The sequence below is a fragment of the Camponotus floridanus genome, unplaced genomic scaffold, assembly GCF_003227725.1.
Source record: "Camponotus floridanus strain SB8 unplaced genomic scaffold, Cflo_v7.5 scaffold18, whole genome shotgun sequence".
Classification (NCBI taxonomy): domain Eukaryota; kingdom Metazoa; phylum Arthropoda; class Insecta; order Hymenoptera; family Formicidae; genus Camponotus; species Camponotus floridanus.
In genome coordinates this window covers 616,546-631,999 of record NW_020229303.1, presented here as the reverse complement: position 1 = coordinate 631,999, position 15,454 = coordinate 616,546, and the positions used below count along the sequence as shown (strand labels likewise).

At 39.4% G+C, this 15,454-nt stretch overlaps 1 protein-coding gene across 2 annotated transcripts in view; it reads left to right on the top strand.

Moving 5' to 3' along the window:
* Window positions 1-14,822, top strand: part of LOC105255500 (uncharacterized protein KIAA1522) — a 124,947-nt gene extending 110,125 nt beyond the window's left edge. For both annotated transcript variants that reach the window (XM_025407510.1, XM_025407511.1), the window contains one exon: window positions 13,547-14,822. In XM_025407510.1, the coding sequence (XP_025263295.1) occupies window positions 13,547-13,843 (297 nt within the window). In that variant the 3' untranslated portion in view covers window positions 13,844-14,822. The remainder of the gene's footprint in view (window positions 1-13,546) is intronic.
* Window positions 14,823-15,454: the final 632 nt, after the last annotated feature.

The window sequence follows — 15,454 nt, the reverse complement described above, 5'->3', positions numbered from 1 at the left end:
CGAGACATGCCGAGCCGAGAGAGCTTCAGGTGCCACCGAAGTGAGATATTAACTGTCCAATCGGTATCTAACGCTTCACGCTAGATCGAAGGAGCGTTTCTTTCTGGCGAATGAGACTCGCTGTTCGATCTGCCAAACGAGAAGAGGGTTGTTGATTTTACTCGTCGGGATTTTCTCTCTTGAAATTATTTCAATATTTATTTTTATTTTTTCCCGATTTTTCAATATTTTTATCTAAATTTCTCGATGTCACTCACGTCATTTTTACCGTTAGCCGGGCACTTGCTATGTGGAAGTGTACAGGAACGCGAATTTATATCGATTTTTCTTTCCCACAGACACACACGTATGCGTGTGTCCACTGGCGATAACCCCGTGACATTTCCCTATCACCGTCACTAAATATCACTCTGAAAAAGACATGATCGATGCGGCGCATTCCTCTTTCAGTCCTTATAAAGTTCTTACGGCAACCACGAAAGCGCGCGCTTGACGTTGGTGAATGCCTGTCAAAGGATGAAAGGAGTACCGGTACACCTATGTTACCGTACACGCGACATTAATGAAAGAATGGCATTTCTAGCCGACTCGTCTTGTCTCTTGATGAGGCAATTAGAGGTATTACGCACTGCACGCTTTTGCGATTTATTCATAACGCAATTGGAATCGTTTCAAAGGTCTTGCGATAATAACCTAAGGCTTCAGGCATGAATCTTCGAGAAAATAAAAAATGCAAAAATTTATCGGACGAAAATTATTTCTCCGACAAAGTTATTTTGATGATTTAATGTACGCAAATCGAATTAATCGTTTGGCATACTACGCGTTTACCTATTATAATTCACAACGGGAGAGCCGCTCCCTGCAGGAAGTACACGTGACTCAAAGAAAGCGTGTGTCTGACGTCAGTGAATGCCTGTCACAGCATGAAAGGGATGAATACTGGTATCCCTATAAATTGCTATAGCCACAACAGGTTAAACGACAAGGAAAGGAATTTTACTTGGTAATTTCATTATTCAGCATAAATCGTATCACGCGGATCAAAGTACCTCGCTTTTCACGCTATCAAAATTGAAGTAAACGTACACGCGATAATTCAGTTTTATATTAAACATGCCTTCGTAACGAAATATGTCATTATATTCGAAACTGGCGAATAAATTGGATCCGAGGATGAGGGCATCTCGCCGGGATTTAAATTCGGGCTTTATTTTAATCCTCGAGTCTCAGTGCACGACAGTCACACTCGGAGCAACGAGAATTTATAAATCATCGGTATCTCTCGATATCGCACGTCGAGCACGTTATAGCTCGAGAGAAGCTGCAAGCGATAAAAAGAGACGAGAAACGGCAGTCATCTCGCGACTCCTCCGCGCTTCGACGAATATCTTAATTCTGGATGCTCGTCGCGGCAGTTTCTTGAAAATGCTTCGAGCTTCGGACATTTGCATAATCTTAAGAGGCATTTGCGAGAGGTATGCGCCGGGCATTTATACCGATGGCACCGCGATAGCGCGAGCAACGATCCGATCGAATATCGGGAGAGGGACCACTCGCTTATACTGTGGTCAAGACTTTGAGAAATTTAATCGAGGCGACGAAATAATGACAACTCGTCGAGGAGAAAGCCGGTATTGCTGACCGGCAATGGACGTGACTCTTTTTTTCCTCCGTCGACAAAGAGAGAGAGACCCTTCGCGTGTCGCAGATTATTACGTATCATACGTAATGAGAATGTATGATAGGACTGGTGTTTTCACTTTTCATTCGGGATACCTTATTTGATGTTCATTATTTTATTGGTTCTTCGATATTACCGTCAATTGATGGTATTTATCGTCAGTGGCAATCTAATTTTTCAGCAATCAAGAGATTAATAAGGCTGTCATGTGAAACATAAATTTTAAATTTCGCGTGCTAATAAGAACACAAAATGGTAATGCGTCAATTTAAAAAAAAAAGAAATTAATTTTGAAACTGATGAATTCTGAAATTGATTAATTAAGGTGCGATATTTTTTTGATTCTACATCGAGCGTAAATAAATCTCAATCATCAATATTCAGCGACTTTGCTCCGATATTTTTCTCACTCGTGTTTTTTTAAAAGGATAAGCGAGATTTATTGTTTTTTAATTTTCTTTAAATCTGACACACAATCATTCTGCGTATGGTTCTTATTAGCCCGCTAATTCATCAAAATTCTCCATCTGAGATGCTTTAAAAATTCACTTATTGCGATTAGAAAAATCAAGAGTCCAATCCTGGAACCAATTTTCTTTAATATATATATATATATATATATATATATATATATATATATATATATATATATTATACATTATTTGTGACCGCAAAATTTCTTACATCCTCGCCACAAGGTTCGCATTAGTATGAAAAATGCTGGATCGCCGCACATACCGCTTGCTCGCTGAAGGGGGCGCATGATGAAAGAGAGGAGATTTCTTTCGGTCGCGTTCCTCCGAGGTTTCACGCACCCCTGCCTCCGCAAAAGCTCCCCATTATCCGCGCTATCGTCCCGCGGGCATGCCGAATGGAATACCGCGCTGCGGGACGGGAGAACCCGCGCGTTTCTTCTGGTGGCGAACAGCGTGTAACACGTGGCGGTATCTTGTATCGGAGCCGCGGTCCCCCGCTGCTAACGCGGTGTTTTCCTCTATTCACGATCGCTGCTATTCGCTGCGAACGCCGGGTCCCGCCGAAGTCGAGCGGGGACACACCGAGGATGTTATGGGGGACTTCACCCCGCATTCCCTCCTCGTGACCCCCTCGTCCCTCCCGCCTCCCTCTGCATACTTGCAAAGAGTAGATTTCCTGCAGATAACCGCGGAGGTCCACCGTAGGCGCGCCCACCTTCGCGTGTGTAATAATGCGGAAAATGTTGGGATATTTTTAGGAATGCATAATGGATAAGGTTGGCAAAAATAAAAATTGCAAAAAAAAAAGATTCCGCAGATAATCCTCCTCACAAATGCACTTACACATATGTCAGATTTACATTTGTATGTCTTATAAATTGTGAATAATATCGAAGATTTAATGATATGATTGTTTTCATACTAGTGGGTGGGGAATATTTGAAATGTCGCTATTGCATCAGCGCAGATAGTAATTGCACAAGTGCGATCCTTATATCTTGCGCGCCTGATACTCGGGTTCACGCGAGGTCATTGCAAGGTTGCCTTGCGAGGATGTTCCCTCCCCACTTTCTCCATTTTGAACGCTCCGGTGCGCTCTTGAAACCGCTTACGCGATGCCGCAAGAACGCCAAGTTACGAGAGCTTGTATTAAAACTTTTATTATTTATTATAACGGTTTTTTCGCGCATACAGCTGATGTCTTAAATAGTAGCAATCTTTGCGAAATAAATATATGATAAGTATGATTTAACCGTTTATACCGTTTTAACGGTGCGATATATCCGAATTATCACTCATAATTCTTAGGTTCATGTTTTTTTTTTTTTTAATTAAAATGCTGATGTCTGATAAAGGCGAAAATACAAGGCAGATCTGTCGAGAAGAGAGAAATGGCTCACAGTTGCAAGATGTGGAATACGTAAATAAGATATCAAGACGCCCATTTGCCTACTGCATCGCATAAATCTGAGTTTTTGTCCCATTCGAGCGTGAAAAACACGTGTATACGAAATTAAAAGGTTTGATTAACGGGTGGGATGTATCTGTCATCTGTCGGCGAATTAATCATTTTTAAGCGCACGTTGATCATGTAACTCTGATAAAATTCCCACTGATAAATTTCCACTCTTAAACGAATTTTGTAGCTACTTATATTCCGCATTGATCGATGTGATTTGTAAATTTTATATAATAATGGCAACTTAAAATTCCTCTTATTAAAATTCATTTCGAATAATATCTTTCTGTTACCAAAAGAGATTATTTTAATATAAAATACAATAAATTAATTGATTAATTGCAATTTTCATGTTTTAAATGCAACATCAGTTTATCAATTTTATATTTTTTCTCGCTTTATTTTTATTTTTGTTACAAAATAAAAATAAATCATTTGGAGATAAAAGAGAGATTGCGAATAGATCTGTCGGTTTGCTGGCGGACCTAGCAACGCGTTAGATAACGTTTGACGCATTTCCTCGCAACAAAGTCTGCGTATATATCTTTAATATTAATTGCAAGCGTGCCGAATCTGATGGATTTATCGGCGCCGCTTTATCGCGAGCGGTATCTAATAGCAAATTTAATCGTGAAGAATTTATCAGAAGTGTAGCCAATAGCAGAAAGCGATCGGTTGCGGGCAACGTAAGCGGAGGCGGCAATTTGTATGCAGTCGATAATAATGTATAACCACCTACGCGATCCTTTCCTTGAATGCGAATCCTCCCGTAGCGATGAGATCAGCGCATCATATTATAAAAAAAAACGGCTGAGAGAGAGAGAGAGAGAGAGAAATATTTACTTTGTTTATTCCAGTTCGCAGTATTCCCAGTTTTCATTCAACTTTGCGGAAAACGATAAACGTTTAATTTCATTCATCCATCCGGAGGCTTCCTTTACTTTTTAATGACGCCGTTATGACCTTGCATAACGAGCTCTGCAACTGTAATTCTCCTTGAAACGAACCGCACGGTAGCTCCATAGATTTTCATTTCCATCCTCCGTACATGCGTATAATAATTCGTTGATTAAAACGTAAAAGTTTAACGAGCGGCATCGTAAAGCTAATTGAAGATGTTGCGAATCGCGAGTGTCCTGCTGGAGATACCGTTTCATGGGAGATGAGCCAGAACTCGAAAAATCTTCTGGCATATTGCTTTTCCATGCTTCCGTTTCCATGAAATATTTCTGCAAACGATAGCATCGCATGATTTCACAAAAATACGCATCTATCTATATATAATTCTGATAAGAAGCTACGCATCGTATGATAAAATTATAAATAGAGCAAGAGAGTTTTAGAGAATTGCAGTTTGCGTATTGCAAAAAAAAAAAAAAATTTTTCCTTGGCTAATCGAGCGTGCAGCTTTTTATTATTGCGCTGCGTGAACGCATACATATGTGCTCGTATCCGCTTGACCCTGAACTTTCTAAGCTAATTTAAATTCTCGGCTGATGCCTGGAGGTGTGCTCGGATCTCTCGTAACGACCTCGCCTTGTTACTTCCGGTGAAAATTCGCTCTCGATTCATCCGCGAGTCGTGAAAGTTTAATATTACGCATCATGACATGAAAAATGAGTCGCTTAATGAATTAAATATCATTTTTTTTAAATAAAATCCAAGTATAATTTTTTTTAAACAGTGAACCATGAGACTTTTTTTCGATAAACCTTGTAATATCAAGTAGCATGATATATCGCTATTCAGATATATTTGCAATATTATTCGAGGCATTCGTGAAAATTTCGGAATCGCTCGAGGCTTCGCGTGTTCCGAGAAATCTATAAAACGGCCCACGCGAGCGGAATAAATTGTTGTCGAAGCAGACTCGATCGCGAGCGGAACAATCGGAGAAAGTATCGCGCACGGTTGCAAAAAGAAAAAAGGAAAGAACACGCGAAAGGTCGGTTCGATAACGAGATCTCGATACCGCATTATATAGTGCGGTCGCGTGGAGCGTTGATACCGCTACTTTCTCTACTGAATGACCATAGTCGTTAGGTCGCGTCTCTGGTCGCATGTTTATACAATGTCACAGTTAACCGGTACACGCAAAATTATTTTTATACAGCTAAAGTTAATTAATAAATTAAATAAAATTGTGAGTCTCATCTAGAGAAAAATTAATCCATCGTGGGATCTTTGAGAGAGTCATACCGTTATCGCCATGCGTTCGGTGTTCCAAGGACATTGCTTGTGCGCGCATCGAACTTTCCTTAATCGCTTTTTCCAAGTGGCGCCGCTTCGCGTCGTCCTCGTTATCCCCGCTTCGATTTTCATTGCGGAAACATCGGCGCTCGGTATCGGGGGAGCTGGCCCCAGGTCGTTTTCTGTTCCAGCTCGTTCCAGCTCGCTCGTTCCGTGGGATTTGCGGGGAGGAGAGAGAGAGATGGTCCTCGGGGGGAATATAAAGACGAGCGCCGTGGCCGAGCAACGTGGCTTCATTACCGGGAAACCTGTTAGTTATGCTAATATCGACTTACAAACCCTTCATTATCGCTGATGAGCAATTAATACGCCTGCCTGCCCCTTGCCCGGCAATGCTAATGCACTCTGAATGTCTCTCAATTACACGGCGACGTTGTCCGCGTATGAACTTGTCGATCGAGATTGATCAAAGATTTTCTCTTCTTCTTCCTTTTCCCTTGTATATGTACAATCTGAAGCAAAGTGATACGAGAGATAAGCGCCTGCTAGTTTCCAGACATCGTGCGTTAAGATACTGGCGACAGTAACGAGGAGAAAATTCGCAGGAAACGCAAGGCACCTATATACGAGGTCGCGCAATAAAGTGGGTGCGGTCGGTGTTATTGCACGAGTTCCTCGATCGACGGCAAAACGAAGAAAAGGGCATACTCTGGTAACGAACTCGAGGAAGCAATAAATCAATCTCGTCATACTTTTCACCTAGGTTTGACTAGAGTATGCACTTTTATAACTCGCTCGGCTCATCAGCCGAAAGGGGGACAGCGCGCGTATCAGGCGAGAAACAAAGAGAAAAGTAAGAGAGACGCGCGATCGATGATACCCGCTGGAATCGGAGCGAATGGAAGACGCGATAGGTATACGGATAGATACGTTCGCGAAGACGAGGAAGGAACGAGAAGGAAATTCCGCCGCAGGAGGAACGAGGACGGTTGGAGCAGGGAGTCGCTCGCAACCGGGGGGATGTTGATCTGGTTAGGCCGGTGCCGGCGAATGCGCCGGTTAGGTTGACCGGTCGCCGATCGCCGGTGCCAGCGAGAGAGGCGCGCGACGACCTCGACAAGGCGTGGCGGGTCACCGGTCCTCGTTCGCTCTCGCACAGTGGCGCAGTGTCTGACGGGTTTCCCTCGGCACGCTTTCGAACGCTTTGTCGTTATTAATTGCGCGAAAATTTTGCGAACACCACGCAATTATTTAATCTGAGAAAATATTATATATAATATCATTTAAAAAATTAATATTTATTATTATATTATATTATATTTCTTATTATTATTATATTTAATATCATTAATTCACGCATACGTTTAATATTCGATGACAAAATTTGCTTCACAGGAATTCACTGGGAAGATGATGTATTTTATTTCAAAAATATTTTGCTTTATTCCCGTGAAGCACAGATTTTGTCATCGAATATTAAAGATGTATGCGTGAATTAATTATATTAAATATAATAATAATAAATATAATATAATATATAATATAATAATAAATATTAATTTTTTTAATTATATTAAATATTATATTTTTATAAACAATCTGTCAAAAAAATGTTAATAAAATTTAGTGTAATCTTTTTGCTCTATTTTAAGAACATAAATTATTTCATTTTTTTTTTCATATTTTATTATTTGACAAATATAATGGAATATATAAATTTATTTATTTAATTAAAATTCTCAATTTATCTTTGATATCACATCTGTTATGTTATGCTGTAAATCTGTTATATTATTGCATAATAATATAATAATATATAATTGTATATAATTATACAATCAATAAAAATACACGGTTATATAACTTTACGTACATTACGTACATTACATATTATACATTTTCTTAATATTTCAATTTTCTTATATCATTACATTTTTGAAATTTATTACAATAGCTGCTCTCTGCTCCGAAGTATTGCAATCATATGTAATTTGCAGCTACGTAAACAAATTATATAATTTAGCATCGGCCAAGTGTAGTCCTAGCGGGGGGTGTATTCATATTCCCGCTTGCTGATCGATCACGACATGTTGGGATCCCTCCCCTTACGATCGGTCCAGGCACCTTGTTGGCGGCATCGCCCTTTCTCACGGAACAATTCCGCGCGAGGTCGCGCATGGAACGATGAAACGAAAACACGCGCGTGGAATTTCTAGCCTGCGAGCACGCCAACGCAAATTCTCAACCTCAGGTTCGTCCCCGCGTAGAATTCTGCTCGCTCTCGCGAGCTCCGTGTCCTTCGCGCGCGAACGTTGCTTTTCCATATAAGGGGTACCTCGCGCGAAAGCAACAACCGGGGGGGTCTCGACCGGGACCGGGTAGCGACCGACGAAACTTACAGCAGCGTTCTCGCTTTTATTGATTAAACGCTTCATTTAAACACATGCATTGCTCCAACGATGCGTAGGTGAGATATACATAAGGTAAGAGTAACATATAATTCAACGTTAAAAGAATAGCGGGTTAGAGTGGAACACAATACAACAGGGTATTATAATTTCCATAGCTTGTGCACACACAACGGAGGCGATGAATAGATTGGAACAATAGCGAGTATCAATCTGACCCTAATTGGTAACTCTTTTCCACTCGTGGAAATATCTCCTGATAAGATCCTAGTTTTGCGGCATAAACGCTAATTAGATTAACATTTGAATAAAGTAGATATAGTAAGCCGATCATAATTCCTGTGGGATGAAGCAATAATATCTGATTCTTGAAAGTACAATTTCATTAGTAATGTGGTTACAATAATTAAGAATGAAAGGCATGACGTAAAAGTTATCCACAGATGCTAGTTGTCCCTGACAAGACAAGCTGTTCTGAAACATCGTTTATATTTAACCTATCATTTCGTTGCACGACAGATGTAACAATGATTGAAAGAGTCGTAACGACGAAATAGATGCGACTTTTATGGCAAAACTATTGGAAGCTCTTTCTTGTCTTAGATTGATGTTACATGACGCGTAATGATTTAACACGTTGTTGAATAATTAAAAAAAGATGTTTTATGTACCCACCGTTTGCCTTCCACGTAAAAATTGTTTCGCCATCGGTGTAGACAAGTTTTTAATGAAATTATACCTCTTTCGCAAATATAATAACGCAAAATGTCGAAACAAGTTATTTATGCTTACTCGCGTACATGCGATATTAAATATCGATTTATGTCAACTTAATCGATAAAACGACCGCGTAAAGATAGATATAAGATAGATGTAAGAATACGATGATAAGTAACACAGATTACCTTATTATTCGATACTCCAATTAATCATAATTTCGCTACCTACTTTTTTTTTCGAATGATACGAGCGATCTGTTTCTTTAACATTTAATTGAAAAATAATTAGGCTTATAATTCAAAAGTACTATAATCATTACAACTTATATTATTATCGAGAGTAGTCATCTGTCTCTATAATTATAGAGGCTTGATATCGGGACATTAATTTTTGTATCGACTTGCACACCTGTGCCTCAAAAGCCCGTCGACCAGAAATAAATTCCTCGGACTCGCTGCGCGTAATTTAACGTGACGTGGTTCCGACTGAATGATCTTCTAAAGTTGTAACCGTGGCACCGAGATTCCTCGAGTCGGGCAAAAAAGGAGAGCCGTTATTTTTCGAGGATTCTTTTCCCAGACCACAGTAGAATGCAATCTCGCGAATACTCTCGGTAATTTTCTTTATTTCGAGATTAACATTCGCTTATTTTTTAATTTAAATAATATTATTCCATCGCTGTGACTCTACAAAGCTTTCTATAGTACATTCCATTAATAGTGGAAAGCTTTGATAGAATAGAATAAAGATGGAAATTATTAAGAAAATAAATTACTCCGATTACGAAGAACTCTCAGGCAATTTCCGATAAAAATAAATTTCATTACATTTTAACAAAAGACACGAGGTGCACAATAAATATCGCAACGTGCATTTATCCACGAACGTTTCTATGTTCACCAATTTAAATTCCGCTTAACGCCTCCTGGCCCGGGGGGAGCGCATCTGATAAGCCTACGCGCATAATTTTCAGGCTGGGAAGCCCCTCGCACCTCCGTTTCGCGGGACGCAGTGACGCGCGCATAATTTAATAACACATGCTCCCGAGCCGACGTATCTTCGCGAGAGAGAGAGAGACCTTCTCGTACTCGCGGCACGAACGAGTACACGAGGTGGGCCCCCCCCTAACATCGTGTTTGTGGAAGGTATAATTGATGCAGGACCCAGCCGGAGATCGCGTTTGCCCTTAAGAGTTTGGAACTGGGTGGAGAAAATATAGGTTGTCTTCGTTATACCCGGCCTTTTGGTGCGCGGCCTCGGTCGCCCGCGGTGCAACACGAGGATGATATATTCGCTGCAACTGCAGCTGCGCCGGGTCGAACGACGTCGAATGGCCGTGCCATGCCGCTTCGTCGGTCGTTTCGTGAGATTTCGAAATTGCTCGCCTCCGTGCCTTTTCGCCGCGCGAAAACAATGAGGCGTGCTCTCCTCGTCAAGCCGTGGGTGGACGCGTTTTTTTAATGCACGCATCCGCGCGCGCTGGACGCGTCGGGTTCATAAGTCATCTTCGCTTCTCGCTTTATCTCCGTTCCCTTGAAAACACGAGGCCAATAGTGTGCTAAGCATAATAGAGATCTTTATAATAATATTGATCGTGAGCAGAATTCAGCGACTGTAATTATTCATTTTATTAATTTTATAATGCAATTTTTATTACGTTATGGATTTAATTGTCGAATAATTCGAGTAATGTTGGAGGAAAAATGTGAAATTATTTTTCATGAAAATGATTTATAAAAATCTGAGAGATTTTTTCCTACCTTGAACGAAGGTCGTACAAAGTTTGGCGAATTTCTCGCGCGTACGAACGGCTTAACTAATTAGCGTTTTACGCGAAGCGACCGTAAAGAGGCAGCTATTCTCGCGCGTGGCTGGCTCGTACCGTTAGAACTGCGAACGCAAGAGAATTCGAAACGGTACGGAGCCTATTTACCATAATCAATGACTACGCGTTTTAGCATCGGCTATTATACTAGTCTCATTGTTACCGCGAGATTCTTGGGCTTGCTTAACAATATATATAGATTCCTGTTGCGCGATAAATTGTCTTGATATTTCTTTACGCGATGCATACGTAGATAAGGAGTAGATTAGAAGCTACTTGGCGAAACGGTCATTAAGTACACCCGTTAGATTCCAAGTGTTCATAACGCGTATCATTGCCAATTGAATGGGGCGTTGAGCAAAAATAAATTAAAGACGCGTTATTCACATTGTTAGGGCGATTAAGGATGTTTTGTATCTAAAACCTTTTCAAAATATTGAGAATTTAATGAAAATTGTACAGAATATCCTTAGGTATGTTTAGAATCTTCAGTACAATTTTTAAATCGATTGAATAAAGCGTTCACAAGTTATAAGGATTTTAATTTGCCTCGAATTAACATGTGTTCTTATGGGAAACGTATAACCATGTCAGTTCAAATGACAAAAACACATGGAAACAATATTCAGAATTTGTTTAAAATTTGCAAAAGTTTAGATACAGGGGAAATATTTGGTCAAATAATATTATACAAGTACTAACTGGTTAAAAAGATATTAAATATAATTCAATCAAGTTAGCCATCTGTCACAAGGCGAAATTCTCTGTCAAAAGTTTATCATTTCGATTAACAAAATTCGGAATATTTCAGTAAAAACGCAATAAAAAATACATCTCTGCTAAGATCAAAAATATTCCACACAATTTCTCATACTCAAAATACAAAAGTGGATATTCGTCAATATTGATTTTCAGCTACTTTTTGCTAAGATTGTACATACAAAACATCCTTAAATCTTGACTGACAAATTAACCAATTTTACAAATAATAAATAAATTAAATTAAATTAATAATAATTCGACAATTAATATATTTAAAGAATGAATAAAAACATGTAGCTATGAATCACATCATTAACAGGATAACAATCTCAGATTTATCTCATCATCTCAATTGTTTAGGAATTAGAGGGATTGTACATACAAAACATCCTTAAAACTCTGCGTCACACAAATTTCATTTGTTCAAGACCACTACGCGTGTGGCGAATTAATTTATTTTTATTAAGAAACAAATCCCTCTCATTTATAAGACGCTCGATATCGAGTCGGAATCGATCGTCGGAGCGTTGAAGATCGACAAACGCTGCCCTCGATGACAAATAACCCTCGCACTTACCCTTGGCAAGCCGGCCAATTGAACGCTATCTTTCTGAGAGAGAAGAGGGAGAGAAGGAGACCTGAATGCCCAGCGGCATGAATGCACGGCCTCGATCCTCCACGTCGATCTCGGTCCCCACCTTCGAAGGAAGGAGACCGGTCTGCCGTTGCGTGCGCGACTCGCATTACGGCGCTGAATATTTCATTCATAAGCGGGCCGGAGCAATTACCGTATTCCACGAACATGCGGAGTGAACATTGCAGGGACGCTCGTGATCGCGCTTACGTACACGCGTCGCACCCCGCGGTCGTTGCAGCCGCTATTACGGGAGATGCGGCGATCCGGATGGTGAATGAAACGCGCCCGCACCCTCCCCTTGCCTTCCTTCTCTTTGTTTTCTTCACCTCCTTCCGTTTTGCCTTCCCTCTCGCTCGTTCTCTCTCTCCCTTACCGCTCTCCTTTTCTTATTTCTCTCCGTGCTCGTCGTTTCTCGGCAGGTCGATTGACTTTTTGCGTGCCAACAAAGATGACAGCGAGGGGAGAACATCCTGCCGATCGTGTCTCGCGCGAGATAAATTTGCGCAACGAGAGCAGCTGCCGCGAGACGACGATTTCTCGTCCTGGTACGACTCCAGTTCCCAGTCGAAGATCGCGATGATGAAGAAAATCCTCGTGTGTACGCGTTGAATATAGTGAACTGAGGAGTAACGTTAACGAACAAGCGATCCGGAATTTAAATGCCACGAATTCCATTAATAATCTTACATAATGCCATGTTTTATCGGAGATAACATGCAAAGGATTAATATATTAGAAAATAAATCTTTCATCCAACACGCATGATTTTCTATTTGTTCGGAGACGAAAATTCATTTCGAGTGTTTATTTTCTGGAAAAGAGAAGTCTCAAGAATTTCTTTTGTACCTGAAAAATAGGGGATTCCCGTGAAATTTTATTGAGTCAGAAAATTTTTTTAAATTCTCTTTATAACAATTTTGCTCTTGCAAGCAATCGATAATTCGCCAATGGGTCAAGTTTAAAATATATTATGAATATATATATTTATTTCTGTTTATATATTCAATCTTAAAAAAATTTGAAATATACCATACATACTTTTATTGCAATTTTTAGTGATAAAAGAAAATATGCAAATAAAGAAAAATACTTATGAAAGCTATTCAGTTTTTTGTAGTAAATTTCTGCAAATCTTGTATTTGAGTAGTTGTGCGTTTTTCCTTTATATAAGTGGAAAGTATTAAACAATACATATAATAAAAGAAATTTATTTTAGAAAATTGGATCAAAAATCTTCTTTATTTGAAATGTTGAAAAGATCTGGAAAATTAGGGAATTTTCAGGAAATATTTTGAAGAAATTTAAATATATATAGACACCTCGTTCATTTGACATGTCTCTAAAATATACTGTTAATAACACGCTACCACAATTTCTGCTTGCAGAACTTTCGGGAGCACCGTATAGACGGTGCCGCGCTACCGCTTCTCTCGGAGAATCACCTGACGGGCACGATAGGCATGAAGCTCGGTCCAGCCTTGAAGCTGCGCATAATGCTGGCCCGAAAGATCGGCGCCTGCACGGTCTGTCTGCATTGCGCCCACTGCCATCAAACACCGCTACCGGCGCTCAGCGCGGCGGGCACGGCCGCGGCGGTGACGCAACAGCAACAGCAGCAACAACCACAGCAGCAGCAACAGCAACAGACGCCGGGCCGGCGACCCAGCAGCACCGGAAACTGACAAACAATGGCGGAGACTCCCCCACTGGGGTCCGAGACAGTAGCGGTCGTCGTGACGCCATCGTCGCCGTCTCCGGACCTGAATCGGGCCCTCAGGATAGAACGGCGCGTACCCCGTCCGGTACGCAAGCCGGAAGTCGTCTTCAAGAAGCCTATCAAACAGTGACATTAAGGAAGACGATTTCATGTATTAGGGAAAGTGGAGACTCCGCCTGTTGTCAGTGACCAAGAATTCAGAAGGACTCTTAGGTAGGAGAATTCAGACTGGAATTTAGCTGAGACTAGGTAGGAAGTGAGTAAGAAAGAGAGAGAGAAAGGGACGGAAAGAGAGAGAGAGAGAGAGAGAGAGAGAGCAGAGACTTTGATTGACATTAACGCATAAAACTAAGTATGAATTGTGAGTGCTCAAAAAAGAGATTTTTGAGCATTCGTTCGAACGTCAAGAGAGAGAGAGAGAGAGAGAGAGAGAGAGAGAGAGAGAGAGAGAGAGAGAGAGAGAGAGAGAGAGAGAGAGAGAGAGAGAGACCTGGAGAACTGTAGATTAGTAAATTAAAAATTATAACTGCGATGACAAATTATAGGACTTGAACAAGGCAAAACGATGGAGGCACGTTATTTAATTGCGTGTAGTGTAAAATTAATCGCACGCGATAAAAGAGTGAGACAAATTCAACTCTTAAGATTTTTTTAACATTTTAACTGAATGAATAATGTTTAGATAGCTACATAGAAAAATATTTTTTAAAACTCTATAAATGCGATATAACAAGTGAAAATATTGAGTAGTACAATCGCGAGAATAGAAGTTTAATTGAATCACGATCGTATATATATCGTTACGAGAATAAATTTATGACAAATATAGAATACTAGCAAAATAACAACGATTTCTAAAATATATTTGTTGATAAAAATAAAATACATTTCAAAGGACCTAAGCGGAACAATTCAAAGTTTGAGATTTCATTTTTATTCGCATCTTTAAGACTATATTATTTAAATTCAATAAAAATCATAATCAGTAGATACAATATATAAATATTTATTTTTTTTATGTTTGAAAAACAAAAATTATAAAATTAAATTTTACGAATAAAATTATGATACAAATTTTTGATAGTGTACACAATGTGTATGGTATGTGGAGGAATTTACAAAAAGATAATTATAAATCTTATGAAACTTGTTGTGATCAATATATCATATGGATTTAGTACTTAAATAGTACGTTTAAAATGTAAGAAATGTAAAAAAGTTAGAATTACTTGCTCGGCAAGTAATTCACTTTTATATTAACTTTGCTAAAAGATTGTCTTCCATTGTGACAATCACTATGTGACAAAGATATATCGGAAATGTATTTATTTAAACATTTCTATATTTAAATATTTTATATGAAATGAAAATTTTGCCATCTTAAGGAAGAGAATGCTAAATGACTATTCATGCTAAAGACTATTCATCTTATTTCTTTTTCTCTATATTAAGAAATTTTAATAGATCCAATTTTTTTATTACGATTAGGTACAGTCAATTTTTTTGATGACTTTGTTTTTTCAATAAAATTACAATTTTTTTTAAATCGAATATGTTTTACTTTTGTGAAGAAATT